The 15,737-nt window shown below is 36.3% G+C and overlaps 1 protein-coding gene across 12 annotated transcripts in view; it reads right to left on the reverse strand.

Annotated features, from left to right (window-relative positions):
* The window catches only part of Nfib (nuclear factor I B), a 419,314-nt gene that overhangs the window by 203,591 nt on the left and 199,986 nt on the right, over positions 1 to 15,737 (reverse strand). For all 12 annotated transcript variants that reach the window (XR_005733947.2, XM_021728207.3, XM_021728206.3 and 9 more), the window contains exon 2: positions 11,818 to 12,349. Coding sequence is in view for 11 of the 12 variants with exons in the window: in XM_021728207.3 (XP_021583882.1) it covers positions 11,818 to 12,349 (532 nt within the window). In the remaining variant the exon portion in view is untranslated. The remainder of the gene's footprint in view (positions 1 to 11,817; positions 12,350 to 15,737) is intronic.

Below are 15,737 nucleotides of genomic sequence, written 5' to 3' on the forward strand. Positions count from 1 at the left end.
TTCCCTTGAAGAGGCTATGGATATGCATTAATCGGTCCACTTGCCAAACGTGCTGTGTGAAGTGAATGAGGGGTACAACCCACTAAACATGGAGAACCAAGCACCAGCCAGCTAGTTCCCAGGAATCTGAAGCACAAAGGTAGCTCCATGAGCACACGGACCCAATCAACCAGAGCCAATGAAGTCAAACACGGCAACCCCCAATCACAGTTTGGTAAGGAGAAGTAAATGTTTTAACCATTGCCCATTTGGCATCCAGTTGTTCTTAGTAAAAGTGAAATCACTCTACTACACAATAAATATTAACTTCTTTTCTCTAGAGTTTGTTTAATTATTTAATTTTCTTAAAGGCATAAAAAGGAGAAATAGAAAAGACTGACTGAAAGGAGAAGAAAGTTAAATGGCAATAAAATCAAAATAATTCACATAACCAATTAAACAATTTGAGGTTTTGATCCAACTAAGGGTCGTTTTTAAATGACATGTTCAGACTTTAGAGTACAAAAGCCAGCAGCTTGCTCCTTTGAAAGAATGATCCAGCCTAGCCACATCATCATCACTTCTGTCCAACCAAATCTAAAACCTAAGTGTACTTCTCCCAAATGTTGGCAACTTAATGTTTTGTACATGAAAGTTTTATCCTTTACTGCAGTGCAATGAATTACAAGTACTCACTAGAACACCCGTTAGTCAACACTAAAGTTATTTATTCAGAGAGCCATGAATAAAATTATTTTATTCCTTCTTTCCAAATACCTCTACAGTGATCAAGAACTTTTTCTCTGGTAAATCTGAGAAGTATTTCCAAAATTATACAGCTAATTTTAACTTAAATGGGTTCTAACAATGAACTAACTTCGCATGCTGACATTCTGAATTTTCACCAATCAATATTGATACACACCACGGTGATTAGGACTGTTATTTTTTCTTTGGAGAAAAAATTTGGGAGATTCATATAAACTAACTGATGAACCCTCGTCCCAACATTCAATCATTTCTTCTCTTCACTCTTGAAGTCTTCCTTACACCATATTCCACCATCTATAGTAATAATGGCTCTCATTAATATTACTGCTTTTACTTACATGAATTATTTCAATTAATCCTAAAACAGCCCCATGAAGTAGGCTTTTTAATCCTTATTTTATAAGACAGAAAATCAAAGTATCTGGAATATAAGTGACTTGACCAAAGTCATATAGCTAATAAAAGGCAAGACCAGAATTCAAAATGTTGGATTCTAGGAATACACTGTCTGTTATAGACTGAATGTGTATTACCAAAATTCGTAAAATGAAATCCTTTACCTTAAAGTAATGGTATTTGGAGGGTGGGTCTTTGGGACATAATTAGATCAAGAGGGTGGAGCCCTCATAAATGGGATTAGTGCCCTTAAAAGAGACACCATGGGACTATCTCACTTTCCTCGGCCCTGACAGGGTACAAGGAGAAGGCAGTCTGCAACCCAGAAAAGGCCTTTGCCAGAACTCAACCAGAAAGGCACCTGGTCTTGGACTGCCAGAATTGTGAGAAGCAAATTTGGTGTTTATAAGCCACCCAGTCTGTTATGTTGTTATAATAGCCACAGTAAGGCACTTTCTGTGCTCTGCAAAACCCAAGAAGACACAAAGAAGGGAGATTTGCTCAACTCCAAGAGAAATCCAAACTCAAAGGATAACAGAATAATTTAAATTGCATATTATTTGCTCTTTAGTACATGAATAAGCCGACTACCTTATTTCCTGCCACTTCTCTTTTCTTGTAACTTCAGTACTCCACTTCTACTCCCTACAACATACTCACACGTGTGTGCATGCCTGCACACAGACTCACACATAAACAGCACCCACCAATTATCCATGGTTCTCTTTAACTTCACAGCTTAGATCACTTTAAAAGTCTTTCAAGGGAAGAACTGAGGCAGACGTCTGGAGAAAATCATAGACGTTGTTAAGTCCTTTGGGGCTGGTTGTTGCTCTCATACCACAGTCCCACTGCCATGTGGCCCATTAGCCCACTAACCACATCCAAACACAGCTCCAGGTTGGCCTTACCACTGGGCTGCCAATGAATGAGCAGAAAGGCAAGAAGGATGTTTCCTACTCTCAAGTGGTCTTTATAGGAAAGGAGAGGAAAAATGGGCTACTGACTAAAATCAGATTCAGTGCATTTCATTCGCCTTTCCTCCTCTGCTCCATGGGATGCTACATTATCAACGTGATTAATTCCCAAAGTGTTTAAATTTTTTGGTCTTGTAAATATTCCTGGAGAGGAAAACAGATTAAAGCAACAACAACCCAAAGAAAAAAGAGAGCACAAAAAAGAAAAAGAAAAAAGAAAACTTCTCACCTGCTCTTTGCAGATATTTTAAAAATGGGAATAAAGAAGTCTTAAGCTATTTCCAAGGTCTAGTGCCTGTACCACATTGTCCCTCATCTGTCAGTGTATCCACACACATGTATAAACAGTATGCGACGTACAAGGAAGGAAATGCACATTCTAACTTAAACTTCCTTTTTTCCTCTAATAATTTAAAAATAAAATGTAACAGCTTGAATTTCAAATATTTAATCTGGCAAATATAGGAAAAATCATGAACTATAATGTCATATTTGGCAAAGAAAAGTTTCGTAGGATAAAAATATCTGTGTTTTAACATTTTAGAAGACATTTCCAATATTTTAAAAATAAAATTATTTCACTGCTTTAGAAGAGAACGGAGGTAAAATTCTCTATTTCTGCACATGAGGTTTTCATGAAAAGTAGAAAAACAATTTTATATTCATTGGAATAGTTAATCTTACATACTGGCAAAGGGCCCACTGAAATAAAATCTTCATATTTACTAATGGTGCGCTACTATTTCATGAAATTTAGCTATTTAGAGGTTTCCCTTAAACTATAATATAAATTATAAGATAATATACATGAGTTACCAGATTACTCTCATGTTTAAATAGTCTTGTTTTTATCCTGCATGTTTAGTGTATACATTTTTTCCAATACCGGGCAAAGATTTATAGTGTGAAGTTTCAAAATCGGTTGTTTTAGGACTTATACATTAGCAACCAAATGTATAAATAAATTTGCCACTTTAGCCCTATATAATGTCAGTAAAATATTTTTATTATAACAACTGAAAATGCTGAAAAGTAATTGTTAGGGAAACCATAAATATAAAAGGCTGAAAAGTCAACCTCATAGGAGTGGGGAATAGGAAATTGTGATATGAATCATCATAAAACACAGACATCGAAAATCTAAGCAGAATCAATCCAAAGCCCTCCAAATTCCAGAATACTATCCCCCACCTCTTGTAGCAAGGAGTGCTTCAAATTTGTCCCCATCACTGTCAGCAAACAAAAGAAATTCACTTCTACAGCCAGACCATGTCAAACAGAAGACATAGCTGCTGAGAGGGACGCCTTGAATCCAATGGTGTGTAAAGTATGGGCTGGGGCCTTTTTGTCAGCTATTACCATAAAAGAATAAGAGGAAACAGTGACATTACTACACAATAGAAAGGTCAAACAGCTTGCAGCCATTCCATGACCCAGACAAGTCAAGGTCAAGGGATTCAGGTAGCAACTTAGCCAGGGCATAAGTTACAGCACAAATGAATTGTTTTAACACATCAGCTTTGGTCAATTAAACCTAACAAGGCAAGTTGCATCACGTAGCAGGGTTCCTGACACCAAGGCCAGAAGCTGAGACCGACCTCATAAAACAAGGCTTTTAACATAGCATAGCAAATTTAAGGTAATCCATCCAGAAACTGCAGATGTCAGAATAATAAAATACAAGTTGTCCTAAGCAAGAACATTTTTCACACTTTAGAATTGGCTAATAGAAGGGTATAGACTTCATATTGACATACTCATGTTATTAACATAGGCATAAATATAATCGCCTACTTATATGAATTACAGAATATGCACTATTTCAAATAACTTTTTTAACATCTGTACTTATGACTAGATTTTGTCCTATGCATTTACATTCATTGATAACACGAATACATTTCTGCATGCATTTTTTTCAATGTGTACAGAAAATTCTTTTTTTTTAAATCTTTACCTTTATTATATTATCAGAATATATATTACTGTCACTGAATATTAACTGGTGTTTGTTAAAAGCTTTTATGTAGTTTTATGGGATATATATATGTATTTTAGAAGTCAATGAGTAATATTTATTCTATTTCCCACCTTGAGAAATAGTTACAGCTAACTAGAATTTTAAAACAACTATTTAGCATTAAAGACTTTTTTTCCTCAAAGGCAATTCTTACTTTATTTTGTACTTGTTTAAACAAATTTTATTTCAACTAATTTGTGCTTCATCAATAACTTACTACAGGCTCTGAACTGCCCTAAAATGGGATTCTGAAAATATACAACCTCCAGGCAACTCTCAGCTAGTAAAATTACTTCATCCATCACCCCATATTTTCAATTATATAGTCTTTATTCAGAGTTCTTTAATTTGACTGTGATTCATCAATGCAGTCCTGTTAAAACTATCATCATAAACAGAAAATGTATGTCTGTGTGTTTTATTATAAACAGTATATTTATGCACATGAACTGTTTGCTTTCTCTTCTTAAAATATTGCTTCATTTAAATTTTGAGGATTTTTCTTAAACATATGCATTAGCCTTCAATTCAGCCTAAACGTCTTCCCACCTCATTGGTTAACTGGTAGCCATTTCTTCCAATTTTCTGAGTAATGGAGCAACCAAAAAGCATAACCATTCAAGTTCCATCACTCTCACGTCCTGCACCGTTTGGTCAATACACACTAATCCCACAGACTCACTTCTTAGTACACACTCTTGAGTTTTTGAAAGTTCTCTGCAACTCGATAATTTATTCTCTATCCCAAATCCCAACAATTGAATTCAGTTAGATTTACCACATCTCATAATCAGGGTTCAGGGACCTAAGAATGTACTTTCATCTGAGACAACGAACTTCACTGCCACAGAAAAGTGAGCATGATCAAGAGGAAGCGTCCCCTCTTGCTATGCTTGGCTCTGAGGTATGCTGCTGTAATGACTCGAGTTTCCGATCCCATAACCACTGGTCCTTGAGATTTCTAAAATTATTCCTCCTCCACAAGGATGGAGGGGGGTAGAAAACTTGCTTTGAACATTATGCTGGCTAATCATTTGCTCCAACGTACTATATACACTGAAAAACTCAAGTGCCACACGTTTTACTCTCATCGGCTTCAAACCAGAAATGCTACTCTTTCATGAACTAAAGAGAAGTATTTACCCAAAACCTAGTTTCAGAGAAAGGCATCCCTGTTGCTTTGGCCCATAATTTTCAGATATTCAATAGTGAGCTATTGTAATGAATATTTCATATACTATTTCCACTCTCTATAAACCTTCAGCTACAAACAAAACAAGAATTATTCCTTTGATTATAAAGTCAGTTATCATGTAAGTCACTGTGATGACAGAAAAGAAAACCAATTTATCTCAGTTCTTAAGAATTCCAGAGAATTCTGACTCAGGCTCCCTTTGGGTCTCTCGCTCTTCAGGTGCTGAAATTCTAACAGGTCAGCAAAGATGGCAACAGGGGTGTCCAAAAACAAATCAGGATTTTTTTTTTTCAAGCCTACTGGCAGACTTTTCAGTTTAACCTAACAAGATGAATGCTTATGAAGAGAAAGACCTCACTAAATTGAATATCTTGGGTTGTTGTTTCATATTAGAGTGCCAAGTTCAAAAGGAAAAAGTTAATGGAGATTAGAACTTTAATTTCCGTTTGGCAGCTTCCTCCTAAGTTCCAAATTTAGGGAAAAACAACTAAACAAGTTTTTAAAAATCCTAGTAAATCTTTTACAAATCTATATTACTTCTGTTTGGATGTGTTTATTATCTACCACTCTAGAAAACAGAAACTTAAGAACTAAACCAGTGGCAATAGTTGGCCTCTATAAAGAGCTCCTGCCCAACCCTAAGTCTCATGGCACACACACTTTAACTGTGTCTAACAGGTAGTCACCCCTTGGGAAACCTCAACCATCATCTCCAGCTGTTGCAATGCTCAGTTCCCCAAAATTATCATTATTCTTGAACGATGAATATGATTTCGGTTCTCATGTATATGGAGTTATTTGGAGTTATTTTACCACACAAGAGACATAGCATAGTACATTTGCAAATCCAAACACACAAAATCTAGATAAATATTTTTTATTTCAAAATGTAATGTTGTGTATATAAGGGGAGGGCATAAGATGAAGAAAGATACCTAATGCTATCAAATAGGATATCTTATCAACCTTTGATGCCTCTGCAAAATAGCACACTAACTGTTGTTTTAAATATTTAAAAATCACAAGTATTGTAACAAATGAACTTGCTCACTCTCTCCCTCCCCCACCCCTCCACTTCCCTTTGAAAAATGAGATCATATTAGCAGCAATGCAAGAGCTTAGTTTGCCATATCAGAACACAGATGCCAAGCTTTCCCAGCTGGCAACCAGGGCCTCAGCATTTAACTCTTGAGTTGACTGGCAAAGCTATCTTGTGTCAGGGTCATCATGGCAGAAACAGTGAACTTCTGGCCCCTTGGATTCTGTTTTCTTCTTATCAGTGAGAAAATTGCTAAGAATCTTATCTCACAATATATGTTCCCACAAAGGTCTCATTAAGCCAAGGAGCAAGACATGCCAATAAGAGCCCTTCTTTATCTTCTGAATTGTGTATAAGCAAGAATGCAAACAAATGTGCACTGGAGTTCATGAGTTCACTCAAGGACAGGGTGCTAGATGGGAAAACTTAACAGGGTTCCCCTAAATCAAACACACAAACCAAGTATTTCTCCTACACACAAACTTCATGCTCTCTGAGCATTTCACAGTGCAAGCACACCAAATTATCCTGCAGAGCAGCCTCATTTTAACAAGTTATGAAAGCTTATTTTTCCCCTTAATGGGAAATACCTGCAAATGAAGCGAAATTTATTAAAATGTTAAAATGTGCTGTCAACTTGCAAACAATTATCTACTTAAGCTTTTCATAAAGAAATAATTGTTACCAAAAAAGGATTCTGAAACCCAGTTACTAAAGGAGGAAAATAATTCTTAGCATTTGCTTCCTCACTAATGACATGTGACAACCAGGAAGGGTTCTATTTCAAAAACAATGATTACAATTTCGCCTGTAAACAAGTCACATTTTTCACAACTTCGATGTATACCTCAATTATTTAACATTTAACAATAAAACAAAAGTTGCCAAAGATGGATCCCAATTTTAAAAGTTCAACAAGGCTAAAGGAAACTACTTGTTCATGACAGCAATGAGGTTGCTGAACTCTGTGCAGCTCTCCAAAACATGTTTAATAAGAGTGCAAAGTACAGTCCAAAAATCACTTAGCTGACTTGGTTTAAACTCTAACCTGTTAAATTCATGACAACAGTTACTATCTCTTGAGATCTTTAAACCTCTTGGTATGTTGTGACCTCTCTCTGTCTTCAAAACCCTTCCCTGCCTAAGAGAAAGCCCAGTCGCCCCCACCAACACCCCCGCCTCTCTTCTCTTCAGACAGGACACAGTCTGGCGACTCAAGGCCTCCCATAGGCCAGACTTCCTTCTGTGCAGCCCTTTGGGTAGAACTGCTAATCCTTCTTATTAATTAACGAGATAATGGTGGTTAACTGGAAAGCAATATTAATGTTAACTATCTAGGAAACTTCAACCAAAATTATTTTAGCCTTTTGGTTGTTTGTCCAGGTATGCAGAATTGTGCACTGAGAATTTGGTAACATTTGATGCATAATTGAGAAATTCAGGAATGACTGATTTATACCAGAACTTAACATGTAGGTTACCCCATTAAGGTTTTCTCTCTCTCTCTCTTTCTTTCTTTCTCTCTTTCTCTTTCTTTTTTTTCCACATTCACACTGTTTTACATTACCAAACAGAAAGAAAAGTAAGGTCCTCTCAAAATGTTTCTATAAAACTTGGAAGGTGTGGAAATTGAGGGAATTAGAAATTGCATAAGAAATAAGAAGTGATGTGATTGAAAAGCAACAGTCAGTCATAATGGATGCATCATACCCCACTAAGTTCAGTGTATCATCCATACACTTGCTATAGTGTACCCCACATCTTACAGGACACTATGTCCCAGGAAAGTATGCTGTGCAAGGATTGCCTGGGTTTTGTTTTGTTTTGTTTTGCTTTGCTTTCATGAATGCAATAACAAAGACAATATGGGGAAATAGGTACCACCTGCCCAAGAATCACTGGACATCTCTAATATCTTTGGGAAAATGGACGATACTTTAGAGCTATTTTTCCTTTAATATGTCACAATCTTAGAAAGAAAAAAAAAACCTTAAAAAAAAAAAGGAAGGGTTTTATATTAGCTAAGGTTTGCTGCAGCAAACAAGCAAGCAGCTTTCATTCAGGGATTGTCAAAAACTTTCCAGTGTGCCCACTGCAATGCGGATGCCAACCAACGAATCAAAGGCATTCAGCAACTAGACAAAGAGGGTCTGATGCCAACCTCGGTGCCACTGGCAACCATTATTGGCATCAAACACAGTGTCTGCCTTTTTTTTCCCTCTCGCCTGGCACTTCACAAACAAAATGGCGGTTCTTGTAGCAACGAAACAGCCGAAGCGCAGCCCTCTGAATCAATAACATGAAATGATTTTATGGATTTAAACACAGTTATTCCCAGGTGATGTGTACATTTTAGGTAAAATGGAGGAGCATGTAATTTTGCAAACAGCTATATTAAACATGACCCTTTACTAATGTAAAGAAATAGTAAAATGGACTGAATTGCGGGTCAACCGGACTATATGCATAGAAGAAGCTGAATAACAAAGACATTGAGCTTTAAAGAAAATACTGCCCTGTGATGTAAAAGCCTATTAAACTATGTATCAGAAATGATTTCAAAATTTATAAATTTTCCCCAAAACCATATCAGATGCAGATGTAGCATTATAGCTTGTGTCAAAGCTCTAGTAACTCTTTCCATATTTCAGAAAAGATGAGGCTGCTGGGCATGAAGAAGGAAAAAAAAAAGTGTGGGTTGAACCAAAAGAGAAAGAGGAAGAAAGAAAAGCATGGGAAGTTGGTCAACAATGGAACTTTATTATATTGGTCTTTATTTCATCTTCCAGAAGAGATGCAGAATGTGATCTTGTATAAATAACCAAGAGGACTATTGACATTTCTAGATCTGGAAATTGTCAATATATTGTAACATCACTCCACACTGCAATGCGGATGCCAACTAACAAATCACAGGCATCCTGAGCTAAACAAAGAGGGTCTGATGCCAATCCTGGTGGCAGTGGCAACCATCTTTGGCATTCTCCCTGTTCTTTCTCATGTTTTTCTCCTAGTCGTTTAGAAGTGGAGAGAGAGAGAAAAGGGGGTAAGGTAATTTTGCTGCTCTTTCTGCTGCAAACATTTCATTTTTCCTCTCTAATTTTTCTTTCATGTTTTTCTTCTTATACTTCTTCACCTAATTTATAAATCAGACTTAGGTAGGTTTTCATGTACTTAGAGGAGAAATAAAATGTCATGATATACGTGGCTCTCTGATTGACTACACACTTACTTTTAAAACCTGCCTTCTTTAATCAATTGCACTGCAAAATGACATAATTAACCTACACTTGACAAAGAAAAAGATATAAATTTGGAAAAAGAGAAAACACAAAAGCACCCTGATGTGACTTTTTCCAAGAAAGATCCACCAGATGTTAAGAGGAAATCATGCAGGGGCAGGTAGCAGAGGATACACATTATTAGATACACAGGGTAAAATGATAAAAGGTTCTTACAAGAGAGAATGCTGAAACAACAACAAAATCAACATTTTATCTGAAAATATGGTCTCCAAGAGTTGTTTAAAACTTTATAATTATCTTGAGCAATGGTACAATGCAGAAGGCATTTATGCATTTTTTTCTTTTTTCAATCTATCTTCACAAATCCAAAGGATACGTTCTTTATTGTCAGTTCATCAAAACTAAGAGAGTTGGCTGCTTGCCCCAGGAGTAAATATGCATGCATACACACCTCAAGGACTAGCCTTCAAGCTAGTTAAAATGTGAGCAGCAGTGAGGTGGTTGGAAATCTTCTCTCTATGTATTAAAAAGTTACATGACCCACTTTTTAAAACTTTACTTCCAGCCATAATTTTCACAACACAGTAACAACACATTTATAGTCAATCCAACACATATATACAGCCCACCTTAAAAATGTCACCTCCTAGACAGCTGTCAATCAAATTAAGTGTCATGTGTTAATGAGCTTTTATTTTAGGACACACAAGATGAAAATATATTTTCCCCAAACCATCATTATTCAGACTTTAGTTCTTAAATGCATGGAAATAGTAAATGCAATACTTTATTTTTAAAGAAAATATAATATTTCCAAATGAGTGATATCCAATACCATTATTTAAAATCAAACTAAAAATTTTTAAATGATATTTCAACATATTTCTAAAACTATATGAAGGAAATATCAGGACAAAAAGCATTTAGTAAATACCTAGATTTCTGAGTCAAAAGAGTAATTTTATATTTTACTTTTTAGGATGATAATAAAGGACACAGCAATTTATTAAATCCCACATTTATATAACACCATCATATAACTGTCTGCCACCTGGCTATCTGCAGGCCATTTTCTCTCCCACCAGGCCAAGTTCGGAAATGACCCACCATCTGTGGCAGCTCAAACTTCAGGCCACTTTTGGTATGCTGCTTTTTTAAATGACATTTTACTATGTACTGTTATTAATGCAAAGACATCTATATCTTGACACACTGACTTGAAGAAAAGAAATTCTCAAATACTTAAGGAAAATGTCTTTAAAAAAGTAAAAATAATAAGGAAACATATTTCATTAACCCAAAAAATACTCAAAAACAATATCACCTATCTGGAATTGTACAGGCAACATTTATAACTCTTTATCAGGTTTTTAAAAACATAGGTATGGTATGCGGTTTCTACATTCTTTTTGAGATTTATTTTAAACCAGTGTAACCAGTCCACTTTCTGTTTTTGTCCTATAATGTTCCTTAAGGAAGGCTATAACTTCTCTCCTTTGTAAGTTTTATGAATTTACATTCAATTAAACTAACAATATAAAGTGTTCCCAAGTCACTCTGGAAAAATATTATACACTTCTACACAAAAATAATATTCTATTACATCTATAGCGAATATTGCATAATCAAAAGTAGGTGTTGATGGAATATTAAAATCAAATAAATCTAGGTCTATGTAAGATTATGCTTTGATAGTGGCTATCTTAAGCATTTTACAATAGTAAATGTTAATTCTATTTTTGGTACCAATAGCACTAGATTTCTGAACAAAGTTCACTAACCTAGTTAGTTATGAGGCTAATACAAAGATTACTAAATAGTGGTTTCACTATTCATAAATAAAGTTACATTTCCAAATTGGGAAAAGATAACTAGGTACAAGAAATCCCTAGCATAAAGTGTAAATAAACTATATGTTATAGACTACTCTGTGTTACTCATGAGTAAAAAAAACGCATGTCTTTGTGGTCTGTCTTTAAACACCCAAGCCTATCCAGGTATGAAAGCTCCGTGTCTATTTACTTGACTCACACATGGCAGTGGACATGTGAATGGAAGTGGGCATACCACTGTACTCAGAGAGGGCGGAGGACATCTAGGGACCTCGAGGACCATCTAACCCATGCCAGATATTCCGTAAGCGAGGTTTGTGGACAGTGTTTGCCATGCTAGAAGAAAGAATGATCTGCTCCTACCTTGCTCCTGCACGTAGTATGCCAAAAACAAATCAAGCTCCTTAACTGATACTGTGATATGATGTGGCTGGACACAAAGTGCTGGGTTTGTGCAATGTGGGGATTTCATGAGCCGCTCTCCATCGGTACTTTCCAAAGGGATGCCTTTGAACAGGATCACCATGACTAGATCCAGACGCCAGACTTTGTCTGCCTGTCGCAGGCAGTCGATTCTCCTAATCTTACCCTTCTGGTCAGGATTGGATAAGACACAGCACGGGTGCTTCTTGCCAGTCACGGTGAGCACAAAGTCCTCTCGGTACTCCTGGCGGATATCTTTGCGTAGTTTGGCCAGGAGCCTGGATGCCCACTTCTGTTTGATTTCAGGCTTTTCACTGAGAAGCTCATCTTTGACTGCTCTTTCTTCATCCTTTGACATTCGCTTCTCATGCTTTTTAAAGTACTTGCGTTTTCGAGCCTGCAGGTTGAACCAAGTATAGGCGATTGCACGGACATGTGGAAGAAGTGCCTCGATGAATGGGTGAAATTCATCCTGTAGAAGACAGGGAAGAAAAAAGAGGTGCATAGTCAGTTTAATTTTAAATGCTCAAAAATAAGACCACAATGCATTCCCAATTCAGTACAAAAAGTTATGCATGAAAATAACATTCTTTTCTTATTTAAAATGATCAAAATAGCAGGACAAGAAGAGAATAAAGAATGCCAGGCTGCCCCCTCTCCACCAAAATTCACAAGTTGATTCTACCTCCTACAAAGAAAATAAGGTTTTATTTCGTATTTCCGCTCTGGCCCCATCCCCCTCATGCCCACCCCAATGCCATGCATTCTACATTCTTTAAAACATATGAGACCAAGGTGCTTGGCATCTAATTTAATATTTAAACATTTGATTGACCAACTAACACTACGCAGTACCATTTTACAAAGAACACAGTGAATTTTTTTTTTTTAAATCGGAGCAGAGCTGTTCAGAAGGCAGGAGCAATGCCACAGTTCATTTCTCTTCTCTGTGGCACAGAAACACAAAGCATATAGATGCTCAGTGTAATGCCACACAGTTCCCGCTTTTGGAGCATGCTCTCAGCAAGAGGCTGCTGGTGGCACAAAGAGCATGCGCCATTAAACTTGATCCATTTTCTTATCAAACGTCCAACATTCCAACACTGAAACAGCACCATTCCAAGAGTGGTAACTAGAGAAACCGGTATACAGTGAGGGAAAGTGGGCAAAGGACACAGCCTGTGGTATCAGTGTCCTGAACAGAAGGTTTCCATACTTTGAGCAGTGCATTCTCTCCCCGCAACACCAACACCAGTTCCCAACACACAACACGCCTTCTCTCGGTCTCTCATGCTCTCTCACTGACACACACTCTTGCATTTTTAAACAGAAGTTTTTAAAGTTGAAAACAAAAATTACATGAATGTTCTTTCGGTAGTTTTCCTATAGAATATGAAGTCCCACAGAGTCAGTTAATTTGTTAACTGATCACATGAGTATGGCAATTATTCTAAACCCCTTAAAAATCAATCTGAGGTGAACAATGAAAAATGGCAACTTGGCACCAACTTTACATTCTTTGTGTCTCTGCATGCTGTGGCAGGGGACACCAGGAGTGCACGGCTGGTCAGTTACTGCTTTTGTGGAATCCATACAATTCATTTGCCACAAAGATGAATTATCGGACAGGACTCCGGTGCACGTATGTGTTGTTGTGAATCCTCAAATGCACACATCTTTTGATTACCTTTAGGTAAATTCCTGTCTGTTTCATCCAAGTCTTTTTTAAAGGGAGGGAGCAGTGAGGTATGACAAATCATCTCTACCTACAGATATTTCAAGTTTCAAATATAGTCAGTCAGTGTTTCCTTACTTCCTGACTTAGGTAGAACCTATCTTACAAGCTTAGGTCTATTGCTGTTCAGAAAAAGAACATAACGTCCTGTGCGTGCACACTGAATATATGCAATAAGCCAAGATCTGAAGCAAAGGAGAACTTTCACTGTGACCATTTTTCTGATCACATTGACTACACTGTCATGCCAACCACAGAACAACTTTCTCTAACTGATTGTATCCCAAGTTAGAATTTACATACTCATGTTAGTCACCCTGAACTATATGGAATAATTCTATTTAACAAGCAGACTGGCTAATTCCATTAGGTAAGATGATAATAATAAACTAATGACACTCCAACAAAGGTGTCCCCCCCCCAAATTCCACATAGCTATAAATGCATTTTAAGCCAAAATTCAAAACTTTAAGGCTAAAGACTATAACATCTTAATAGCTTGCGGTTCCAAAGAACAGGGGTATGTCCCATTCAATCAATAATGTAGTTATCAAGTGTTCCAACATATTGCCGTAAAATGTTCCTACAGCAGAATAAGTATGAACCAAAATTTTATAACAATACAGAATGCAGATGATTACATCACAGCATGAGGCATAACCCAATGCCACAGAGGAAATCATTAAACCGATCAGCAGTTTCCAGTGGAGATTTGAACAATTCGGTTACTATGTGAGCACATTAAACTAGGCCATGGAAAGAGTTAAACCACAATCTGTTCTTTGTGTGGGAAGGCAGCCCTGCTCACAGCAACCACAGCCCATGATAAGACCTCCCTATCTTCATACACTTTCTGATGCCATGCTTTCAGCTTTCACTGTAACTACAAAAACTTTGTTTATCCGTCTTCAAAATATATGCAAGAGGAAAGCCTGGTCAAGGAAATGTGGACTTAAACGTGCTTTGGGAACTCACTTCCTATGATCTGACTTTTACTATGATTTATTGATATGACTAAAAAACATGCATATATACATTCATAAACTAAAAATTTGAGAATGTAAAGAGTTCGTGGAGGAGCTTTGTTTCATTTTACCCTTGTCATGCTTCCTAAAATGCAATATTTTCTTAACACATATTAAGCAATTTGGTACGACTTAAGTACCATGTCCTTAAATACTATGTTCAGTGACATTTCATTTTGTTATAAAGACATCAAAAATATGTTTGAGTTGCAGTATTTAACTGTAAACATCATCTATTGTGAAATAAATCTCAAAATCTTAACAAGTTATCTAAACCAAAATGCAAATTTGAAGGTTGAATTTGGAAACTCTCAGCCAATGCACACAAAACATTGTTTTTAACGTTTCATAGTGTTTGCTGTCAGTTACACCCAATATTGTTTTAAAATGTACATGTTTCTTTACTGATAAGTACAAGTAGAAAACTTTCTCAGGCCACCAAATTGCCTTATTAATATCTTTTAGGGCATCACTATTACAGGGATTCCTTTTAAGTGAATCACTTATTTGATAAGGAGACCTACACCCCACCACCACCAAAAAGAAAAAAAAAAAACTGTAAGTGGAGATTTGCTATATGTCACATACATTTTTGCATTAACATGTCTAAATGTCATCTCCCAAGTGTGATCGTTTTCTAATCCTGAGTAGCTATTGTAAGTGACATGAACATGGTACAGAGTAACTGTCCTCATTCAAAGGGGGAGGGTGGAATTAAGGTATTCGTGTGTCCTACAGTGTTATAATTATAACACTAAATAATTATAAAAATTATTTTTTAAAAAAATCAACACATGTAAATGATTTAAGATCTAAAGATTTTATGTTAAGGTAACTTGCAAGCTTACTCTTTCAGAATTTTTACTAAAATACATTGACATTCAGTAATCCTTTCTCTTATAAAACTTCCTTTAGTTAGTCTAAATTGATTAGTAGCCAAGTTACAAATTTCAAATATAAACAATCTAATTTGACTAGGCATATTTATTTTTTCTTCATAGAAACAATGGTTTCCACGAAAGGGTAGAAAATTAGACCAATATAGTGGTGGAAAAGTAACTACTAGGTGTTCTTGAAGCATCATCATTATATAATAATTA

This window comes from Ictidomys tridecemlineatus, chromosome 4 (assembly GCF_052094955.1).
Source record: "Ictidomys tridecemlineatus isolate mIctTri1 chromosome 4, mIctTri1.hap1, whole genome shotgun sequence".
NCBI classification, from domain to species: Eukaryota; Metazoa; Chordata; class Mammalia; order Rodentia; family Sciuridae; genus Ictidomys; species Ictidomys tridecemlineatus.